General features: G+C 53.5%; 1 protein-coding gene across 6 annotated transcripts; it reads right to left on the bottom strand.

Moving 5' to 3' along the window:
- Positions 1-1,874: 1,874 nt before the first annotated feature.
- Positions 1,875-22,243, bottom strand: P2RY2 (purinergic receptor P2Y2). Of its 6 annotated transcripts, XM_004381945.2 has the most exons (4): positions 21,282-21,294; positions 14,743-14,964; positions 9,805-10,827; positions 1,875-1,979 (listed from the first exon to the last, which is right to left on the bottom strand). In XM_004381945.2, exons 2-4 carry the CDS (start codon positions 14,892-14,894, stop codon positions 1,928-1,930), a joined length of 1,227 nt encoding a protein of 408 aa, XP_004382002.2. In that variant the 5' UTR covers positions 14,895-14,964; positions 21,282-21,294; the 3' UTR covers positions 1,875-1,927. The 6 variants fall into 6 exon arrangements, with proteins under 6 accessions (XP_004382002.2, XP_023592318.1, XP_023592317.1 ...); XM_023736550.1 differs by lacking the exons at positions 1,875-1,979; positions 21,282-21,294 and adding an exon at positions 21,812-22,243 and having other exon boundaries at positions 8,225-10,827; positions 14,674-14,764; XM_023736549.1 differs by lacking the exon at positions 1,875-1,979 and having other exon boundaries at positions 8,225-10,827; positions 14,674-14,865; positions 21,282-21,365.
- Positions 22,244-22,543: the final 300 nt, after the last annotated feature.

Genomic DNA, 22,543 nt, shown 5'->3' with positions numbered 1-22,543 from the left:
GAAGGGATTGTAAACCAGGAAGTTGCTGAAACAGTCAGGGATCCTATCTTGAGAATACAAGTGTCCTTCCGAAGCATTATTCTTAGATCATTTTGTCTGTGTGGTCTTCGCTTGGAATAAGTGGGTCTAAACACATGGATGTTTCTGAGTGTGAGTTTAGATAGTCTGAGATGAACATCATGGCTTGGTCCGGCATTGTTGACCTGTTTTGCAAGTCAGGGTGTGTTTTAAAAATTGTGGTCCCTGATTCAATTCGCGGTCACCCCTGCTCCCCAACAGCTTAACAGCCAGCAGGACCATTTTCATCTTATCCCTCCACAGGTGTAGTCCCCGATCCCACTTCTGCAGCTGGCTCTGGCCACCAGGGGACAGCAGTGCATCATCAACGAACCTGGGACAGTAGACTAAGGGTAGACAGAAGGGCACTGAGCCAGAACTCAAGAAGGAAGGAATGGGGCTGAAGCGTCTTAACGGCCCCATGTCTGCCTCTATTTGCTCCCAGGAATTCTGGGGTCAGGGAGAAAAGAGGGAGGGGAGGGAAGAGTAGAGAAGGGGAAAACAGAAAAGGAGTAGGGTGGGAGGAGGGAGGGGTGGGAGAAGGAGGAGAGGGAAGCGGGAGAGAGGGAAGGAGAGGGGGCGTCGCAGAGCTGGGATTGTGATCCTCTCTCCAACTCCCCATCTCTTCCTGCCATCCCCAAGCCCATCCATGTCCATCTCCTGGTTTTGGTCTGACCTCCTGGCAACCTCTTCTTGTCCCTCATTGATCTCCCACAGGCTGGCCGCCCATCTGTGGCCTTTCTCTCTCCAGGCACCCACCTGGTATCACCAGTCTCCCTCATACACAGATGTGATTACACACACACACACACAGACACAGACACAGACACAGACACAGACACACACTAGTGCAGACTGAATCTGCAGAAAACTTTTAAACCGTCCCCCTTCCCCCCCACACCTTGTGCAGTTGCTTTGGGCACAAAGGCTGGTCTAACAGCTTAGTCTCACAATGAGGTAGAACTTTTCATGTGGTTGCTGATTTGGAATTTGGCTCCAAGACTTAAATCTGGGGACACACAAGGCTAAAATGCCCTACTTTGTAAAGAAACCTGAAGACAATTAGGGTCAGATGCCTTCTCAGAGTTTATGACTCTAAATCTCTACAACCATGCACCCTGACTCTACAAGCTGAACACTGGATTCACACTAAGCTTGGGGGACTTTTTGCAGTTGTGAGTTCTCAGCCTTGTGTGTGTGTGTGTGTGTGTGTGTGTGTGTGCGTTGGGGAGGGGGAGTGAAAGCTTTACCACTCCCAAGCCAGGTGAGGGGGTACTCTAGGAAAACTACTCTGGGAGTCTGGGGGTATATCAGTTAGAGCCCCAGCAGGAAAGACCTGGCACACTCAAATGGAGTAACATGGGATAGTTTAATGAAGAGACTTTTTTTTTTTTTTTTTTTTTAATTACAAAGCTTTGGGCAGAGTGGAGAAAAACCACAAGAGTGCAATGCTCTGAGATTACGGGGCCCTGTTACCCACTCTAAGCCTGAAGGGGTGAAGACAGAGAGTGCTCTGGAAGCCAGAGGAAAAGAATCATACAAAGAGGGATCCTTACCTCCCCCCACCAAAGTTCAGTCAAGGGGTGAAGCCAGACAGTGGCAACCCCACAGGAGGGAACCCTGATCTCACTCTCCTTTCTCTCTCCCATCTTCAGACAGGGCTTCTGTTGGCTGAACCCACCCAGAAGCCAGAGGGCCCCGGAGTAATTTGATGCAGTCCATATAGTTCAGTCTCCTGGGCAGAGAGCAAGGTGGGGAAGGTGAAGAGCAAATAAGGAGGGGCCAACAGAAGACAGGCCACCAAGTCTTCACATCGAGGGATCTGTGGATGTCTCCAAAAGGGGGACAGCTGCTCAGGACTTACCGAGGTTTATCCCATCAGTCTTAGATACAGCAGGGCTGGACAGGGGGCAGTGGGGAGCCTGCGGTGGCAAGAAAAAAAGGATGAGTTCTTGTTGGGCTACAGGGATGCTGCAGATAGAGCTGGGCTTGAGCTAGAGATGAAAAGCCTTGGGATGGACCCCAGGTGTGGCAGCTAAAGAGGCATCATATAAGATGTCCACCTGCCCCAAAAGAATTGAAAACAGGTGTTCAAACAAAAGTTTGTATGTGAATGCTCCTAGCAGCACTGTTCACAATAGCCAAACGGTGGAAACAACCCACATGTCCATCAACTGATGAGTGGATAAACAAAATGTGGTATATACATACAATAAGATATTGTTGAGTCATAAAAAAGGAGTGGAGTACTGATGCATGCTACAACATGAATGTACCTTGAGAACATTATGCTTAGTGAAAGAGGCCAAACACAAAAGGACAAATATTCCACTTACATGAAATATCCAGAATAGGTCAATCATACAGGCAGAAAGTAGATTAGTGGTTGCCGGGGAGGGGAGAGGAGGGAATGGTGACTGCTTAGTGGTTATGGGATCTCCTTTGGGGGTGATGAAAATGTTTTGGAACTAGAGCGAGGTGATGGTCACACACCGTGAATGTACTAAGCAGCACTAAAGTGTGCACTTTAAAATGGTTAATTTTAATATTGTGTGAATTTCACTTCAAAAAAAAAAAAAAGGAAGTACCGCCAGAGTGACTCTTCTAGTCCCTGAAAAATCCACACAAGGGCCCCTGGGTAGAGGGCTGGAGTTTGGAAGGCTCTGCACAGAGGGGACCCGATGGCCAGGTTGTTGTGACCAGAGAAGCAGGCACAGCAGAGGGGCTAGAGCAGCACCAGGGTAGAGGCAGAGTCTCCTTTCTCTCCACTGGCCCCAACACCCAGACTAGAAAGGGATCCAGAAGAGGAGTGGAAGGGTGCTCCTGGCACTGGGGAGAGAGAAGGAACGAGCATTATATTAAGTAGGGGATTGAAACTTTAAAGTGGACTGACTTTATTTTTTACCCAAAAGTGACCCGAAGTTTTGGAATTTGCCAGATAGTTTGTTTATAGATGGGAAAAGGAAATTAGCCATCACCAAGCAGGGAGCGGTGATGGGAGAAAAATAAAGGCGGTGCATGTTTGTAGCTTACTGCAGTCTCACCGTTCAGTAAACTGGGAAAAACAGGTATTATCAGTTCCATTTTACAGATGAGGAAATGAATTTGCAGTCACAGAGCTGGTGATGGCTGAAGGCAGGCAGGTGGTTTCCGATCACACAGCAAAAACTGTCCACTCATTCCCTGCTCCTGCCTCAGCTTCTTTGTCTCCCCTCTCCCCCACCCTCCCGCCCCCAAAAAGCTTCTACTTGGCAACCCTGAATTCAGTGTAAGTTCAACCCGCACTTGGTAAAAACAGGACTGAATGGGGAGAATAGGCTTTACAGGCCAGTGTATTGAGCTTGGAGCCCTGGTACCACAGCGGTTAAGAGCTCGGCTGCTAACTAAAAAGTCAGCAGTTCAAATCCACCAGTTGCTCCTTGGAAACCCTATGAGGCAATTCTACTCTGTCCTATTAGAGTGTCACTATGAGTTGGAATTGACTTGAAGGTGATGGGCTTTTTTTTTTCTGGTTTGCACTGAGCTCAGGAGCGCTTGTAGCGCAGTGGTTAAGTGCTCGGCTGCTGACAGTTTGAACCCACCAGCCGCTCCACAGGAGAAAGATGCGGTAGTCTGTTTCTGTAAAGCTTTACAGCCTTGGAAACTCTATGGAGCAGTTCTACTCTGTTCTATAGGGTTGCTATGAGTTGGAATTAACTCGATGGCAACGGGTTTGGTCTGGTTTTGGCACTGAGTTCACTGCTCTGAGGCTAAAATTCAGAGATGCATCCCCTCTCTCCCGCACCACTCAGGCTTCTTTCTTCCAGGCCTTCCAAGTGAAGCTCTCACTCCCAGGAGGCACTGACTAGCACTAAGGAGGGCAGCCAAGGCAGCAGGAGCAGCCAGAGAGCCCCGGGCCCACATCTGGGCTCCATCCTGACCACTGTCTGACCTTGGGCAAGGCACAGCCCTCTCTGGGCCTCCAGTCCCACTGAGCAGCCACACAATCCCTGGGGCCCCTACCAGGAGGAAAAACTCTGGATCCCACTCTGGGTGTGTCTCCCAGTGGCTCATGTGCTCCCTTACAGAGGCCTTCAGGAGTTGACAGCCCCAGGAAGTTATGTCAGTGGCGAGGAGCAGGGCAGGGAGGCCCGAGGGTAGGACAGGGGAGTTATTTGGGTGCAGACAGATCCCACCCATCACTGCCAGACAATGGCCCAGGGCAGCTATTGTGCTGGGAGTGGAAAATCCTTTTCTGACTCCATCTCCAGGGGCTTAAAATAGTCCAGGGTAGAGGGTGGAGCCCCTGAGGACAGGATTTAGGGCTAAGGAATGACTGTGGCCCAATCTGGCTCTTTGTTCCTGGCTGGGACGGGAATGAGTCTGGACACCGGGCTGAGCTGGAGCTAAGACAGAAGCAACTCCAGGAAACCCCTGCTGGAGGAAGAATGACTGGGCAGAGCCGAGCCCCATCACTGAGGGGGAAACTGAGGCCCAGAGAGGGGAAGGGGCTTACCCATAGTCACACAATGCATCAGGGCAGAAGAAGGTGAGAATTTGACTTTTGGGGCTCAATTCTCCTCTCCCCCTCCCCTCCACACCGGAGAACATATGTATTGGGAAGGCAAGTTCACCCCTCACTCTGCAGCCTGGTCACCCCTGGCCGAGCTCCACCCTCCATGCCACAGGAGGCGGGAGCATCAGGTGTTGGACTGGCTGCACTCCAAAGCACTGGGTGGTGGCAGTGAAGTCGCTTCACCTCAATAGTCACTTGATGCTAGAGGAGACCCACTGCCCCTACACCAGTCCTCAGAGCAGATTGCCCAGAGGGGTTTGGGAATGCCTGGGGGATCAGCTGTAGTACCTTTGAGGAAAGTCTAGGCAGCTGATGTCCTCACTGAGGTATACAGAAGCAGAAAGTAGGAGGCAGGCTCTAGAGGGTGGCCCAGAGAGGGCAAGCAGGTGGCCTCAGGTCACACAACAAAGGTTGCCCATTCTTTCCTTGCTCTGGCCCAGCTCCAAGCCAGTCCCACCAGCCCAGGTCTCCAGGTTGAACCAAGGAGCAGGCGCAGTACACCACAGCAGGCACCACCAGTCAAGGAAAAATGGCTAAGCCTGCTGCCACGAGTGGGTGGGAGCTCTCTAGCCCCTAGGGACTGGTTCCTGAAGCTTGATATTAGGAGTCCCCTCCTCTTTCTCCTTCCACTCTCCCTGCTGCCCTTCCATAGCCAGGCACCTGGGTAAGTTTCTGTGAAAACACACGGAACTGTGTGCCTGAAAGCTACCCAGTGGCAGTCAGGGCAGAAGGTGGACCTTCTTCCCTCCTCCCACACCTTGGGGAAGCCTCAGCCACAGAGGGTCCCTGGGCACATCAGGCCCCCTGCTGCTCACTGACGAGCACACTAACCTCTCCTTCAAGGCACCTATCCCAGTGTGGTTACATATAAAATGATGTCAGCTCCGTGAGGGCAGGGCCCGGCTGGTTTGCCTAGGCAGCCTTCCAGCACAGGGTCTGGCATGTAAATGCTTACTATTTCCCAGCCACTGTTTTAAGTGCTTTGTGTTTATTATTGACTCAGTTAAGCCTCCCAGTGCCCTACGAGGGAGATAGTATGATTATCCCATTTTAGAAATGAGAAAACTGCGGCGCTGCAAGGTGAAGTAACATACCCAATGTTCCACAGCTGAAAGAAGTGGAGACAACATTCAAACCCAGGTGGTCTGTGTGTAGAACCTGTGCTCTTAACCCCAACCTCGAAACACTGCCTCTCTTTCTTGAATCAAGGGTTACTTATGGACTCTCCTGCCTCTGGGGGTTGTGAGTGGGGTAGGATACCAAAAAGGGAACTAATCTGGCATCAGCTGGAGCTGGACTCCATGATGACTAGCCCACTTACTGCCTGTATAACCCAGAGCAAGTCACTGCCTTCTCAGAGCCAAACAAGCTCCCCCATCTGCTAAATGGGCATAACCTTCATAGGTTGTAGTGAAGAATAAGTAATATAATGGTTGTGAGAGGGTCTTGCATGGTGTCTGTAAGATTGCGTGTCATCTTGGCTGGGCCATGATTCTCAGTGTTTATATGTGATCAGTCCCATGATGGGATCTGCTGTGAGTAGCTAATCAGTTGAAAGGGAGTTTCCTTGGGTGTGTGGCCTGCATCTGAATATAAGCGGACGTTCTGGCTTTTGCTCGCTCTGGATCCTGCAGCTGGCTCTTGTTCATCTGACCACTGGTTCTTGGGACTTGAGCTAGCAGTTTACCTGCTGAACTTGGGATTCATTGATCTTCACAGCCTGTGAGCAAGAGCCCTGCTCTCTGACCTGCTGATCTTGGGTTCGCCAGCCCCTGTGGCTACGTGAATCGGGAGAAGCCTCTGTCCTAATCCACAGACTTGGGACGTTCCAGCCTCTACAATCACGTGAGTTGTTTCCTTGATATAAATCTCTTTCTCTCTGTACATCTGTATGTGTTTCTGGTGTTGCTTCTCTAGATAACCCAGCCTAAGACACTCCCCATGTGCGTGACTTTAAACAGTGGTCAGCTCAGATCTGCCATGACAAGGGTGGTAGCAGAAGGATAGCCTTGGTGGCCCGACACAGGCCAAGACTGGAGCAACTGCTCCAGGCAGCATGTTGTCCAGAGTCCTCCCTGGCCTTCGAGGGTAAGGGTGGGAATGTCTTCAAGGATTCCCCCCTCCCTGGGCCCTGAGATACCTGCCACCCAGGGCAGAGACCCCTATATGTCAGGGCCCTGCCCTGGTGGCACAGAGCTTATTGAGAACAGCCGCTGCAGGCGAGTCAGCAGGCATTGACTCCCCTCTGCCCGTGCTCCCCCACCTGCCTTGTGTCTCTGGCCTTGGCTCCATGGTTCTGTCCACCCTGGTTGGGAAGAGCAGGGTTGTGCAGGGGACGGCAGGATTCGTACAAAGGCACCAACCTGCACTAATGAGGGTGGGCAGCAGAGCAGCAGGAGCAGCCTGAGGGCCCCTGGCTTACATCCTGGCGCCACGCTGAGCCGCTGAGTGACCTTGGGCAAGGCCCCACTGCCTTTGGCCATGAGCCTGCAGCTGGACTGGATAATCCCTGGGGTTCCTATTCGCAGCTGTGCCATCTGGGAGACTCATGTGCCCTTTCACAAAGGCCTTCAGGAGTCAACAGCCCCAGGAAGTGACATCAGGGTTGGGAGGTGAGGAGAAGGCAGGGAGGCCCAGAGAGTAAGAGGCGATATTTTGAGGGCAGGCAACTCCCCCCACCCACACACACACACACCCATCACTGCTAGACAATGGTCTGGGGCCCAGAGTGGAAAATCCTGCTCTTATTTAAGCTGAAAATAGCCCAAGGCAGCAGGGTCAGGAACCTCACCCACCAGGTGGGTAGCCCAGGCACTCAGCAGCAAGGTTAGATGTCCACACAGAGGGTCTGTCCACACAGGTGCAGTCTGACTGGGGTCCAGAGGTGGGACCCTGGGCCTGTCCCTGGTTCACTTAGTGCTTCCATTCCTCACCCCCACCAGTGTCTGTCACAGGATTAGATGGTAAGTGAGCTCCCCCTGTCACCCAGGGCCCATGTCCTTAGAAATCTGTAGGCCGTCAGTTCTTAGAAGATTCCTGGGGCTGGGGCTAAGTGCAGTCTCCATCCATCGTGGGGCCCTGGGTTCTTGGGTCTCCAAGGCAGCTGCTGGAGGAATAGGTGGGCAGGACATGAGGGCAATGGGGACTGGGGGAGCTTGAGCCTGTGGTGGCCACAGAGCCACCCTCAACTACAGATGCACATTCAGGGGCTCCAAAGTCAGAGTATAGCCCCTGTCTCTCAGTCCTGATGGGGGCAGAGCTCAGCATTCACACCTCAGGCCAGCAGAGCATTCTACCTGGGTAGGGACTCCCTATAAACTGGGATGGGGTTCAGCCTGAGCAGAAGCTGATAGGAAAGAGATTATTAGTCTCAGGCCTGCAGGAAAGGCTCAAGGACAGCTTGTGAGAGGTTGCCACCCAAGGGTGGATTAATCAGTAAGCAAGGTACACACAGGCTTACTTGTATTTACTTACTGATCTGTACTGAACAATTTTACCTGTTTTTCACCACATTTTTGATGTGGTGAAACCCATGTGAAATTGTTCACTACAGATGAGTAAGTATGCACAAGTAAGCCCACATGTACTTTGCTTATTGGGCCATCTGGCTCTGTGTTAACAGAAAGCTTAGAGGGATTCTGGTTATGTTAACAGAAGTATAGAACCCAGAATGTGGGAGGTGAATATCTCACAGTACTTTGGGTAGGTTACCCACATTGCACAATTGAGAGTAATCATTTGAGCCTAGGCCAGTGATGGATCTAAAAACCCCATCACATGAAGGAGCTGGGAAGCTAGGCTCTGAGTAGAGAAATCATAGGAGGCAGGTCTCGGGGGAAGAGGGACCTTCACTCAGGCAAAGTGGGTCCACAGGGAAAAGGCTTTCCCAGAGGGAGAGGGAGTGAGTCAACATCCTTGAGGTCAAGAGTAAGGCCTATCCACTTTGCCCTGTCCCTTCAGGCGGGGCCCTGTCCAGCTGAGCTCCCCAAATTGGGGAATTTTGCCAGGAGTTGACATCACGTTGGTAGCCTGAAATGGATCATGGTGGGAATATTTACACTATGGCAATTGGCAATGCTACAAATAAGAGGTACCCTGCACTAACTCCGCAGAGCCAATTAAATGGTTTAACATTTACCAGCACATGACTAGTCATCCCACTGAGTCCTAGACTGGGGGATCCCCAAGGCCTGGGACCTCACCTGATTCCTGTTTGTGCCAGGCAAAGAAGCCAGTTGACTTTAAAGTAGAGGATAACTTTGGGGCTGAAGAGGGGGGTCCCTTAAGTAAGCCTACTCCTGAGGCAGTTACTGGGAAGGCAGGTGGCAGAAGAGAACAGGTTAGAAAATGGACCTGGTGGGGGTGGTGAGAGCTTCCCAGGCTACATCCCCATTCCCAGGCCACTCACTGGCCACAGCTCAGCTCAGCAAGCAACAAAATCTTTAGTATAAGTTACAGCTTCAAACTGGCTCCCATCCAGGGGAGCCTATAGATGGGTTTATGGTACCAGTCCCCAGATGTTCATCTCTTGTGCTGGGGGATCTCCTCAGAGCTGAGTCCACTATGGTACCCAGCCTTCCCCTCGACTCCTGTAAGTGGCTCAGCTCTGGTCACTTACCAGGGTCCTCTGGTCACCTTGTGACTCTACCCCAGCCCAGGTACCTATGGCTCAGACTCTGCTACGTGACCTTGGTAAGTCACCTTCCTCTCCAAATGGGTCTCAGTTTCTCCATTTGATTTGATTAGGCTGGACTCTAGCCTAGGTACCTGGCAGGCATGGATGGCTGTTTATGTTGGAGTCAGGCCAGGAGTGGCATTGGCCCTGAACCCTTGCCTTTTTTGAAACCTTATTCCCCAACTCACACATACAAATGATGACTGGGGACTGTGTGGACTGCTGAACAATCTAGACCACAGAGACTGTATCCTGAGTCCCTGCCAAATGACAGAGTGTGGGCTCATGGCTCCCTTGGTCATCCAGCATGAGTCCATATCTGGGGAGACTGTTCCATTTGAACAAGTCTTGGTCCCCTTCAGCCACCCATACAGACTTGCACGTGCCCAGAGTGTACAGGTCCTACAGCTGGACATCCTTAGTGTTCTCGTCACCAGCTGGCATAGATGCTGTCTGTCTAGAGCCTTCCCTGCTGGCTGACAGGTTCTCTATCCTCTTAGCGTCACTTATGTCTGACCTGCGCATGCCCAGCCTGCGGCGAGCCTGGATGGTAGGAATGGGGTTTATGGCTGGTTTGTCATCACGGGCAAAGCGCACGAGCCTCTGCCCAGCCAGGAAGTAGAGCACAGGGTCAAGGCAACTGTTGGCACTGGCCAGTGGTCTGGTGATCTTGTAAGCCATGTTGATGGCATTGAGGGTGTGGCAGCTGAGGTCAAGCGAGCGAAAGGAGTAGTAGAGGGTGCGGGTGATGTGGAAAGGCAGGAAGCAGAGGGTGAAGACAGCCAGCACCACGGCAATGGTGCGCACCGACTTGCGCTTGGCCCGCGGCAGGTTTCCTGTGGCCCCGTAGGTTGGCTTTAGCAGCCTCTGCGCCATGAGCACATAACAGACCAGGATGATGGCAAAGGGTATGGCGAAGAGCAGGCCCAGGATGACGGAGCTGAAGGCCATGAAGTGGCTGAAGAGCTCGGGTGCCGAGGTGTCGTGGCAGGTAATGCGGGTGCCATGTGTGCTGGTGGTGACGAAGTAGAGAATGGGTGCCTGGCAGGCCAGCACCAGCACCCACACGGCAGCTGCCACCCGGCGGGCATAGTGGGCCTGGCCCCAGTGCAGTGAGCGCAGGGGGCGCAAGACACCCAGGCATCGGTGCACGCTGATGCAGGTGAGGAAAAGGATGCTGCAGTAAAGGTTGGTGTAGAAGAGGAAGCGCACCAGCTTGCAGAGCACCGTGCTGAAGGGCCAGTGGTCGCCGCGAGCATAGTAGTAGACCAGCAGCGGCAGGGAGGCCGCGTACAGTGCATCCGACACAGCCAGGTGGAACATGTACGTGGTGGAGGCGTTCCAGGTCTTGAGGCGGCACAGGAAGGCGTAGAGGGCCACAGTGTTCAGACACAGCCCGAGCACGCACACCACACCATAGGATACAGGCAGCAGCACATACTTGAAGTCCTCGTTGAAGCGGCACCTATAGCCCAGCTCATCCCCATCCCAGGTGTCATTGTCAGTGCCATTCCAGGGGTCCAGGCCTGCTGCCATCACCCTGCAGGGAAAGAGGGTGGGGGAACAGATATCAGGGTCATGGCCAGGGCTCAGTGGGGAGGCCTGACATGCCCACCCTGAATAGGGCCATGAGGCGCCCCAAGTGCCCACAGATTCCCTTGGTTAAGTTTGCCTAACCGCGTTCAGAGTCTTTGTTGCCATCTGACCTGGATCTCTCCCTTGACCCAGAAAATCTGGAGCCTTCAAATCACAGAGTTCTAGAGCCCTGGAACCTGGAGAATGCATGAGATCCATGACTATCAGAGTCATACAATTCTAAAACTTTAGAATAGGGGTAGGCAAACTATAATCTGAGGGCCAAATCCAGCCCACCAGTCTGTTTTTGTAAATAAAGCTTTATTGGAACACAGCCACGCCCATTTGTTTATGAAGAGTTGAGTAATTTTGACAAAGACCATATAGTGGCAAAGCCTAAAATATTTACTATCTGGCCATTTGCAAAAAGAGTTTGTTGACCTTGCTCTAGAATCTCCGGATCACAGAGTTCTAGATCTAGGATTCCAAGCTCTAGAATCTGAGGATCTGGTGGGCCCAGAGGGGTATAATTTCAGATTCATTGAAAGGGGCCTTTGAGGCTGACTGGCTCTGCTTCACACTCAGTGTCCATTGCCTGCTGGGATGTTCCTAAACAGTGGGCCACCCATTTCCTCCTGGAGGCATTAGGAAGTTCTTTGCTTTAGCTCATCTATCTACTGTCCAGGGAAACTCTGGCCCTATGCCTGGTATTTGACAGGGTATTTCCAACGTTCTCCCTCTTCAGTCATTCATTTACTCACTCAGCAAATATTTTTTAGGTACTCCTATATTCTGGCACTTTCTGCATCTGCAAACAACAGTCCTGCTGCTGGCCTGTGAAGCTGCCCAATGGGACAGTGACCCTCCTGGAGATTCCAGGGAAGTCTGCGGTGGATGTGGGGGTGAGGGGCAGAAGGGAACTTCTTCCGAGGAGCAAATTCAGCTTCTTCTAGGTCTTCCCAGCTTCTCTTCACACACCATCACTATCTTGACATTTCTCTACCTTATTCTTAGTGGCATATAACACACCCATGAGGTCTGACTGCTCAACAGACAGTGAGCTCCCAGAGAGCAGGACTTTGGCCTCTTTCCTCTCCCCATCCCACCAATGTGACCAACAGGAACTCTCTCAGCTGGAAGGCAGGCTGTAGGCATCCAGGGCTGAAGGGAGAAGACGTGCCCAACAGCCCCAGAAGGTTGGCTAGAAGTCATAGCGGGAGTCTCAGGCAGGCAGGTTTGGGACAAACACAAAGGATAACTTTCTAATAGTGTGAAGGGGTGAGGAGTAGGGAGAGCTGATGATATTCATACTTTACTACTAATGTGTTCTTTATAAATGTTACTTTATTTAATCCTTACAACATGTTTCTGGGAGCCAGGTCATCACCCCAGTTTTCCAATAAAGAGGCTGAGACATGGATTATTTAAGTAATTTGGCCAAGGTCACACAGCCAGTAAGTGGCTGGGCTGCAATTCCTACCACTGTGGAAGGGGCCATAGGAGGGAGGGAGTGAACTCCCTGCTCCTGAGGGTGTGCAAGCAGCTCTTAAGTGCAGGCTAGGCAAAAGGGGTGCCCCTGACTGGAGGCGGGTGGGAGAGGGAGGTGGCCAAGAGGAGGCCTGGCTTAGGGCTGGGTGACAGGGGGGGATTGGGAGGAGGAGCAGGGGCAGGGAAAGGAGATGAAGGTTGTGGGATGTGGGGATTGCGAAAGCTGGGACCATCGCTAGCTCACAGAAGCTGCAGGAGGAGCATGGAGGACGGAGTGTGAGACTGCGGACAAGTGGAGGGGCCACACTCTCACCTGGGGACAGAGACCCAGCCTGGGAGTCAGTCAGCCACAGAACCCTGGGTGACATCAGGCACTTCCTGCCCTCCTGAGTCTCAGAGCTCTCATGGGCCAAATTCCCCAGCCTTGGAGAACTGCAGCCCCCAAACTTCCCCTATGAGGTCCTTTCCCCCCTTGAGACAGGAGGGTGGCTTCCTCCATGGCGGGCACACACACAAAGGCCCACTCCACACTGCTGCCCTGGTCCTTTCCCAGGGTTGAGATCTCTCCTCAGAGTTGGCAGGAGAGCCCTCGTCTTCCCTGTGTAGTCCAGATCTCATCTCTCTGTACCAAGAGTTTCCTACTAATCATTAATGGTGGAATCTCTGACCCTGAGAAGATGGGTGGAGACTTCCTTAAGTCTCCCTGTGAATGGAGGGAGCTGCCCCTTCCACCTGTTTTGAGACATCCTAGCCTCCACGCTCCCAGATGAACTGGGGACTCGATCATTGGGGCCCCCATCCAGCCTGACCCTGCCTGCCCTCTCCCTCCACAGGCTGTCTCACTAACCTGTGAGAACTTCTTTCCTAGCTCCCCACCCCTTCTTTATGGAGATGGCCAAGTACAGAGCCTCTCCCTCAGACCTCCCCTTCTGCCTTTCCAGATGGTAGAAAAAACTAATGGGTTTCCTGACCCCGGATGCCACTTTGGGGCCTCACTCCAGGCACGCTAGAGATCAGCTCTCTCCTAATTTGTCCAACATCACTCACTAGCTCCTCTGTGCCCAGTTCTGGCTGGCCCTGTCCCTGAGGAGCTCCCCGTCTGGAGGGGAGATGTGAGCCGTTTAAATGCCCTTCCAGGCTTCCCAACTCGGCTCATGCTGTTCTTTCTGTCTGGAAAGTCTTTCCAGAACTTATCCAGCCTCCATTCCATTTTATTATTCCTCAAGGACCTTCTCAAATGTCACCTCACCTCTGAAGTTCTCCCCCTCTACCACCACACGGGGCGTTCCTCACACTATATTGGTGAATTGTCAGTCTCTACTCTACCCCTCTACCACCCGGTGCGTTCCAGGTGCTCTTGGAGGGGTGGGTCCGTCTGATTTTTCCCTCTGTCCCTATCATCCCGTAAGAGGCCTGACCCAGAGCAGGTATGACATGATGAATGCGTGATGCACAAGAGGCGATGGGAGCCCAGAGTAGGCTGAGCTTTAGGAAGGTGCTTCTCCTTTTCCTTGCTCTTTTGAGGGCCTCCTGGACGACAGTGATGCTCAAAGATTTCTCAGTTGCTGACTCTGGGTGGCCAGGGGTCAGCCCAGCCCTTGTGGGGCCCCAGCCCACCTGGAGGCTGCTCCCACCCCAAAAACGACCTGGGCTATGTTTCCTCCTCCAGACAGGCCAGGGAGCCACTAGGGGGAGGGGAATTGGACTCAGGCATTCTGGAGCTAGACCAGCTGTCCAAGGCCAGCCACATTCTTTTATCTCATCCATCCCTGGCCCAGGTAATGGGTCAGTCTGGGTCAGGAGCCCCCAGTCTGGGAGCACCACCCCCCCACGCTGTTGTGTATGGGCTAACCTTGGCTGAGCAGCCTCCATGCAGCTTCTTCACTTCATCCCCTGTCCTCCACCTTTGGTGGTTGTTGTTGGGTGCAGTTGATTCTGCCATAGACATTAAGCTACTTGCTCAAGGTCACACAGCCAGGAACTGGGAAAATATGCTTAACACCCAAGGCTGTCTGGCTTCAAAGCCTGAGTTCATCCCAGCCCTGGATGAGGGAACAGGGCACAGCCGAGGCTAGAGCTGGGCACCTGCCTTAGGACCCTTTTGCTCTAACCCCGGTTCAGCTTATACACATACACACACACACACCCAACCCCCAAAACACACACAACCTGGCCCTACTACCTACCAGCCATGTGACCTTGGGCAAGTTAATTAACCACCCTGGGCCTTTGCTTCCTCATCGAGGTAAGAGGACTACTATAAGGATGAAGTGCCTGTCCCTGAGCCTCCCAGCCGATGGGCCCCGCCTTCTGACACACTTACCTGACCAGCTTCTCTAGCTGTCAGGATGCTTACTGCCCACTTAGGCTCCTCACACATGAATGCACACACCTGGACCAGGCTGCAGGGAACTCTGCAGGAAACACGAAAAACAGGTCGCTTGGCCTGGGCTGCGCCCTTGTCTCAGTTCCTTCATCATTTCTCAGGGCAGGCGGCTGCTGCTGCCACTGGCTCCTGCAGACACAGTGAGGTGTTGGTGGCATGGGCTCCAGGTCGCAGGATGCCAGCCAGGCCAAGCCTTCTTGGGGCCACCCCCGCTGTTCTAACTTTGGCCTGCATAAGGCAGAAAGATGACCTGGTGTGCTTGCCCTGGCAGGAGTGCCCTCTATAACCTTGCCTCCCTCCACCACCGTTCACACCCCTCCAATGCTCTAGGGATGGGGTGTTCACAGCCTCTTTCCCCAGCCACCCCCTTTTGCAGGAGGATGGCTCTGCTGGGGGAAGGTCTCCCCCCATATCCTGCAGAGCCGAGAAGAGCTACCAGCACCCCCTCCCTCAGTCCTGGTTCTGTGCTTCTGCTCCACTAAAGCAACAATCAATACCCACTTTTTCCAGTAGTCACTCTACAGTAATTCTGCCAATATGCTTTTGCTCAAGCTAGGTCTCTATCTGGAACACTCCCCTTCCCCGCTCCTTCCTCTAACCATTTCTCCCTGGGTATTATAAACAGACACATGTACCACACACCCACACACACAGGCACAGACACACATACACAGAAGTATACATAATCACACTCAAACGTACACACAGTGCACACACATACTCTGTCCTAGACAGTCAGGACCTGGAACAGCCTTTAGAAATCACCTGCCCCTAATCCCCATTTGACAGATGAAGAAACTCTGAGTGGCTCAGAGAGGTTTAGTAACTTCTCCAGTGTCACAGAGCTAGCAAATGGCAGAAGCAGCCCTGATCTGTCTGACTTCAGAAGCTGTGGCCCTGACCCAAGGCCTCCCAATAAGATTAGAACCCAGGCCTTCTGAATTCCGGCCCTGGTTCTTGTCTCTTCAACCTGGGAGCCCCTCACATACGTCAGGCGCAGCAGAGCTTCAGTGAAGGGATGGTTACCTTGTGGATGGGCAGGTCCCCGCATGCACCAGAACCTCAAACACATCACAGGAGAAAGATAACTCGTGCACCCTGGGCCTCTGTGTACTTAGCGTACCTTGCCCTAGTAGTCTCAGGTTGACACGGGCCATTGGGTTGGTAACTACCTGCCAGTGTGCTCTAGTAATAACAAGGAAAAAGAACAACACCTTTTCACCCCATTCCGCCCAGGGATCACATCCTGTCTTCTCCCTAGGAGATGCTTTGCCTCCACACACTAAGGAGGAACACATCACTTTCACCGTCCTTCCAGGTTTCAAACCTCAGAGACATGGAGCCCATCACTCACTAAGTCCATCAGTTCAACCAATCAAGTGCCTCAGACATGCACCACGTGGTCCCCACCCCGCAGCCCCTACCTGAGGCCAATCCTGCGTTTCTCCTTCAGACCCTGTACCAGCTTCCTCACTGGTCTCCTTGCCTCCACCCCTGCCCCTGCCTGTCCATCTTTCACACTGCAGTCATGTGGTCTTCCTAAAACACAAATCTGATCACGTTACTGTCCAGCTAAAAATCCTTCCATGGCTCCCTGTTGTCCTCAGGCTAAAGTCCAAGCTCCTTAGCCTCGCATTCGAGGCCCTGGCTGATCTGGTCCTGTTGCCCCTCCAGCTGACTCTCCCTCTTTGTTCCACCCTCATCTTCCTGTCTCAAGCATAGCAAATGCACCCCATGGTCATAACTTTGCTCACAAAGTCCTCTCTTCTAGCGACACTCTCCCCTACCTTCTAATACCTATATCATAACAAGAGTTTCCACTACTTGAGTATTTTCTCTGTGCCAAGTTCTGTGTTAGGTGGCTCCGTTGATTCCGAGAGGCTCAGAGAGGCTCAATAACTTCTCTAGGGTCACAAAGCTAGCAAATGGCAGAAGCAGCTCTGATTTGTCTGATTTCAGAAGCTACGGACTGACTGCTACCTCCCACCCTCCAAGGCCTAGGTCCTCTCCTCCAGGAAGCTCCCTGGCCAGCCCCCTTTGAGTCCCACAGCTCTGCCAGTTCTGTGCCGGAGGGAGCACTCAACTGGCAAGATCCAAGAGCTATTCTTCCTGGCACGTCTCCAGTGTGAAGCAGCATGATGGTTATTGTACCCATCTCACAGATAAAGAAACTAAGGCTCAGAAAGGAATAGTGACTCATCCAAGGTCACCCAGTGAGTCAAGGGCAGAGCCAACTCTAGTATGCAGACCGCTTGCCTCCCCCTCCCAGCACCTCCCCCCCACCAACCCTCCCTCCTGCACTCCCCCCTCCCCCGGGCCTGGCTCCATTCCTATCCCAAACTGGGTCTTTCTTCCTTTGGCCCTAGGATAGAGCGCCCAAAGCCAAGACGAGGGGCTGAGGCAGTTCCCAGGCCAGAATTTCCACGGTTGTTGGACTACATTCCAGGTACTCCACTAGGGTGGCTCTGGAATGTGCCTGCCTACCCACCCACCTGGTTGGCCCTGTCCAGCCTGGCAGGAGAGTGTCCTGTTACCTTTGTGGAAAACCTTGCTACCTGTCTCCGCCAGGGGTGGGGTACTGTGACTGGGGACATAGGACCTAGGCCCAGAACATCATCGAGTAGACAGGGGAGGGCACTAGGAAGGTGGGAAATTCTGTTGGGGCTTTTCTGGAAAAGCCTAGATAGCTGAGTGCGGGGGCCAGACTCTGGTTCAAACCCCAGCTCTGTCATTCCCAGCTGTGGCACCTGGATAAATCTCTTAACTCCAAAACCTGAGCCTCAGTTTCCTCTCAATATAACAACAGCACTTGCCTTATAAGGAGCCCTGGTGGTGCAACGGTTAAGCACTAGGCTGCTAACCGCAAGGTTGGAGGTTCAAACTCACCCAGTGGCTCTGCAGGAGAAAGACCTGGCAGTTTGCTCCTCCTGTAAAGATTACAGCCAAGAAAACCCTAAGGGGCAGTTCTACTCTGTAACACATAGGGCTGCTATGATCAGAATCGACTCGATGGCAACCAACACCAATCTGCCTTGTAAGATTGTTGAGATGGTTAAATGAGATGCTTTAAACTCATTTTATGAGGTAATTAAAAGAGATAAGACTTCAGCAGGTGAAGGCAGGGAGGATGGGGTATTCCAGGAAGGCAAGAGGGGCAGGAAATCCCACAGAAATTGTGGGCAGTGGCTGCAGCTTGTGAGGTCACAGCCAGACTGACCACAGATCCAGTTTCCCACACCGAAGGCCACTCTTAGAGGGGAGGGCAGTCCAGGGACCACCAGCAGGGACCAGAGCCTCATCACACTTCCTCACTCACTCACTCTTTACAGAGGTTACCGTATCTATGCCTGTGCCTGTGCAGGACACCTGGGGACTCTGAGTTGGAAAAGACCCTTCCCTGCCCTCAGGGAATTCATTGCCAAGGTGTGAAGAATTAGACCCCAAAACAGGCAATGACAACTTAGGGTGATAGAGGCTGAGGGAGGCAGAGGTCCCAGGGCTGAAGGAGCCATAAGGCCACTAATAGGAATGGAGGGGTGGTCAGGGGAGGCTTTCTGGAGGAGAAGACACCTGAGCTGCATTTGGAAGGTAAGTAGGAATCAGGTGAAGGGAGAGAGGGGAGAAGCAGAGTAAGCAAAAACTGGGGCAAGAGATCACAGTTTGGGGAGCTATCAGGCATTCCTGTGGCTTGAGGGGAGTGGAGGGGGTGAGGCTGGGTTGGAGGACAGGCTTAGGATTTTGGAAGTTATCCTCTGCCTCCTCTCATGTCCTCCAAGGGACTGAAGGCCGGTAGGCTCCCCATCCTTGCCTTATGTGCTTTCTGGGCCACAAGCACCGGGGTGGGCTAGAGAAAGAGGTGTGTGTGTGTGTGTGTGTGGCTGGGGTGGGGGCGGTGGTAACCTCAGATGCTATCAGTAGGTGCCATTGCGGTGTGAGGCCTTTGCAGCCTCCTGGAGGCCCTACCTAGGGTTCTGTAGCCCCCTCTCAAAGGCTCTCTCCCTTTTGGGAGCCCTCAGGGTCCTGGCTGTGAGGGTCACCTGCTGGAGTTGAGCTCAGAGCATCTGAGAGGGTAGGTCTCAGATTATCCTGGCTGGTCCTCCCACCTTACTGATGAAGAAACTGACACCCCTCAAGACGAAGGGTCTTATTCAAGGTCTGGTGCTCTAATTATTTTCAGTGTGAAGCAGTCCCCAGGACAGGACTCCAAACCACCTCTGCCACCCCTGACCTGTAGTCCAGCCCAGCATAGCACAAAGCTATAGAGATGACTGCTGAACCAAATTGGTTCAGAACCACAATGTCTTGGGTATCACCCCAACCTATCACATCCAAATCTCTCCAGCCACACTCAGAGGCACCCTGGGTTCAGCCTCCAACTTGGAACCAACTTGTGCCATCTTGGTCAAGTCACTCTCCCTCTCTCAGCCTCAGGGTCTTAACTGATGAAATGGGGAGAATCTTTGCTACATGGGACAGGTCGTGAGAAACAAGTGAGACGGGGCAGGCGGGTGCTCCATGGTGCTAACAAATCATGCACTGCCCTGAGGTGGGGGCTACATCATGATTGAGCTACCTCAGCGGGGGGATTCTCCCAGGTGTCCTCAGCAGAGGGGCAGAGCTCATTAGCAGAGCAGCCAGGAAAGGCTCCTGGAAGAGAAGCTGTGCTCAGGCTTGAGGAGAAGCAGGAAGGACCCAGCTTGGGAGGAAAGAGTGAGACTGGGGAACGCAAGGTAGAAAACGGGACAAAAGAATGTAAGGTATTAAGAGTGAATCTGTGATTCTGATACTGTTTCACTCTGAGTGCTTCCAGGATTCTGAGTCCAGTGCTAAGAGTATGTAGTTCCAGGAGTGAATGCTAAACTTGTCTTCAGTTCTATTACTTGTTACTTCTGATAGCCTTTGGTTTTGAGAGTCCCAGAACCACAGGAGTCTGGACTCTCAGAGTGATACAATCCTAAATCACATTCCAGGGAGCCACACGGTCTTAGCAAACACTTGCCAGTACCCCTGAGTGCCTGGTCTGAGAGGGACCCTGCAAACCCAGACTAGGATCAGGCTCTATTGGGCCCGTTAGGAGCTCCCAGGCTGGATGGAAAGACATACACATGGACCAAGGCCACCTGGGTGATCCAGCCATGACCAACGGAAGCCCAGTAACCGTGGAGCCCAGAGCAAACCCTACCAGGCCTAGAGGAAGTGGTCAGGGAGGGCTTCCTAGAGGAGGGGTCTTTTGAGCTGGGATTTGACAGGTGATTAGGAGTTTGGTGAACTAAAGGGTAGAGAGGCATTGAAGACAGAAGGAGGGGCATGTGCAAACAGCCAGCAGTGTGAGAGTGTGGTCTGTTGGGAAGAAGGCCGGGGGTCTTATATGGCTGGCATGGAGGGTTAGGTGGCATAGAACGTCTGGGGCCTGAGGGGCTTAACATGAAAGGGATTGAATGCCAGGCTGAGGAGCTCAGCCTCTATCCTGAGGACAATGGGAAGCCATGGCAGGGTGTAAACAGGGAAGGACATGGTCAAAGTTGACCTTTACAAAGATGGTGCCACATGGCAGGTGGATAGGATTGGATGGGGCAGGGGGAGTCTGGAAGTAGGAGACCAGGGAGGAGACTATCCTCTCAGTGGTTCAGTAAGGGGATCTGATCCCTTGGCCTTGATTTCCTGTGACGTGGGAGCATCCCTTCCTTGCGCACAGCCCCCATGCAAGATCCCTCCTTCCACAAGCTAGAAGCCACATCAATACAAGGAGCTTCCTCCCTCCTCCCCCAGACAGGGGAAGGCCCTCTTCCCCTCTCCAGTGCCCAGACTTCCCTTTCTGGGAAGCTGCAATGGCAGTGACAAGGTACTAGGACGGATCTTTCTGAAATGCTTCTCTGACCATGAACTCCCCCTGCTCACAAACCCTCCATGGCTCACTACTGCCTTCCTCTGGACTAATTCTTCCCACAGCACCACCTGCCACATTAAAAGTCCCCTGACAAAGGCAACTGTCCTTCCACCGTCACAACCCCCTGCCGCCGTCCCCTCGCCCCCAAGGGGTACAGGTGCCCAGGCTTGGCCGGCCACTTGGAGAACCCCTGGAGGAGGGATGCCCAGCGGGTCTGGTCGGCGGCTCCCAGGTATCTGACCGTGGCTCCGCGCCACGGAAGCGCCGGTACCAGAGCACATACAGAGACAAGTTCTGCAAGTTCAGCTACCCGACCCCGCCGGGACGCACGCACTCATCCACTTACTAGCAGAAACTTTTCCAGAGACGCGGACACACTCTTCCTACCTGGGGTATCGGTCCACGCTCACCCAGATCGATGTTCCAGTGCAGACAAAAGTACCAACGCGGATCCCCAGCGGCACGCTCACACCGTCCAATTACTCACGTACATACTGGGTCGGAAACTCGCCGGGTTCAACTACAGTACACCCGTCCCAGCTCTTTCGTTGCCCAGGGCCGAGCCGGGACCCGCGCAAGTCTGACCCTCCGCGTCCCGGAGGCCGCCCCCGCGGACCTCTCCCCATCCCCTGTCCCCTTTATGCCGCCAGCCCCTCACCTCCGCGCTGCGCTTGTCCGCCAGCGGTGCCACGACCGCCGCCGCCCGGACCCACGTGCTGGGAGACCTTGAGGGCCCCTCCCCGCGCGCCGCCCCGCTTCACTCTCCACCCAGGCGACCAGGCTACGCCCGGGGCGGGGCGGACTGTGGACAACTTCTGGCACCCCCCCTCCCCCCCGCCCCAACAGACACCCCGCCACCTGTTCTGGGGCGCCGCCCGCCGATATGGCTGCTGGGTCAGCGCGCTCGCGCTGGGCGCTGCGCCAGGAGGGGCCGGTGGCGACAGTCATATGGCCTGGCTGGACTGACGCATCTCACCTCCCTCACCCGGGATGGGGAGCACTAAACACTCTCAAGTTTTACAAGGTTTGCCCGGTGCCTGCGTCTCTCCTGTCGCTGCCCACCACAGGACTTTTGTGCTGACCCCCGGCTGCCCCCCCCTTCCCCCCCACCGCCCCAGGCCAGGCCCCTCTGGTCAGGTTTTGGAGAGACCTGCCCCGGAGAACCTGTTCATAGCACTTGCTAACAACCTTGAAAACGCTCTTGAAACTCTAGAAGTGTGCTCCCCATCGCCCTAGGGGATATCCAGGCACTCAGGGTCCTGCCTCCTCTCTAGCTCTGGGGGGAAGGCCCCAGCCTGGGGCAGGACAGCTTCTGCTTTGATCTCCCTCCTTAATCTCTGCCAGAAAGAGTCACAAGCAGTTCCCTGAGCACCCTGCTCTTTTCCTTCCTCATTCTGAGCAACTTCCTTTGAGAAGCCTTCTCATACTGCTCTAGCCACAAGCATCACTCCTTTCTCTGCTCTCAACCTCACCCTGAAGTTTTCTGATCATGTGTCCTGTGTCTGTCCCTTTCCTAGAGTGTGAGCTTCAGGAGGGCACGTACCAGGTCTGCCTTGTTCCTGCCGTCTTGCCAGAGCCTAGTGCAGTGCCTGGACCCAGGAGGTGCTCAATATTTGCTGTATATGTGGATAGGTGGGTGAATGAATGACCCTATCTTTCCCATTTCTGGTCTAGGAGTCAGACTTGCAGGTTCTGGCCCAGTTTCAGCACTGATTCTGGAAGACCTTGACCCAGTTACAGTTGCTCTTTTGTGAAGGAGAGCCAATCACACTTACCCTCCCACCCTCTAGTGTCCTTCCATCCGGTGCTTCGGACAGTCCATTGGCTGGACAAGTGCAGAGGAGGCCTCTCTTCCTGTAATCAAGGAGCTTGCCCAGGGCTCTGGGGCCTTGGGCACTGCTGGGCTCCACGTGAGCTGAC

The sequence above is a fragment of the Trichechus manatus genome, unplaced genomic scaffold, assembly GCF_000243295.1.
Source record: "Trichechus manatus latirostris isolate Lorelei unplaced genomic scaffold, TriManLat1.0 scaffold00088, whole genome shotgun sequence".
Classification (NCBI taxonomy): Eukaryota; Metazoa; Chordata; class Mammalia; order Sirenia; family Trichechidae; genus Trichechus; species Trichechus manatus.
This window is presented reverse-complemented; position numbering and strand designations above follow the sequence as displayed.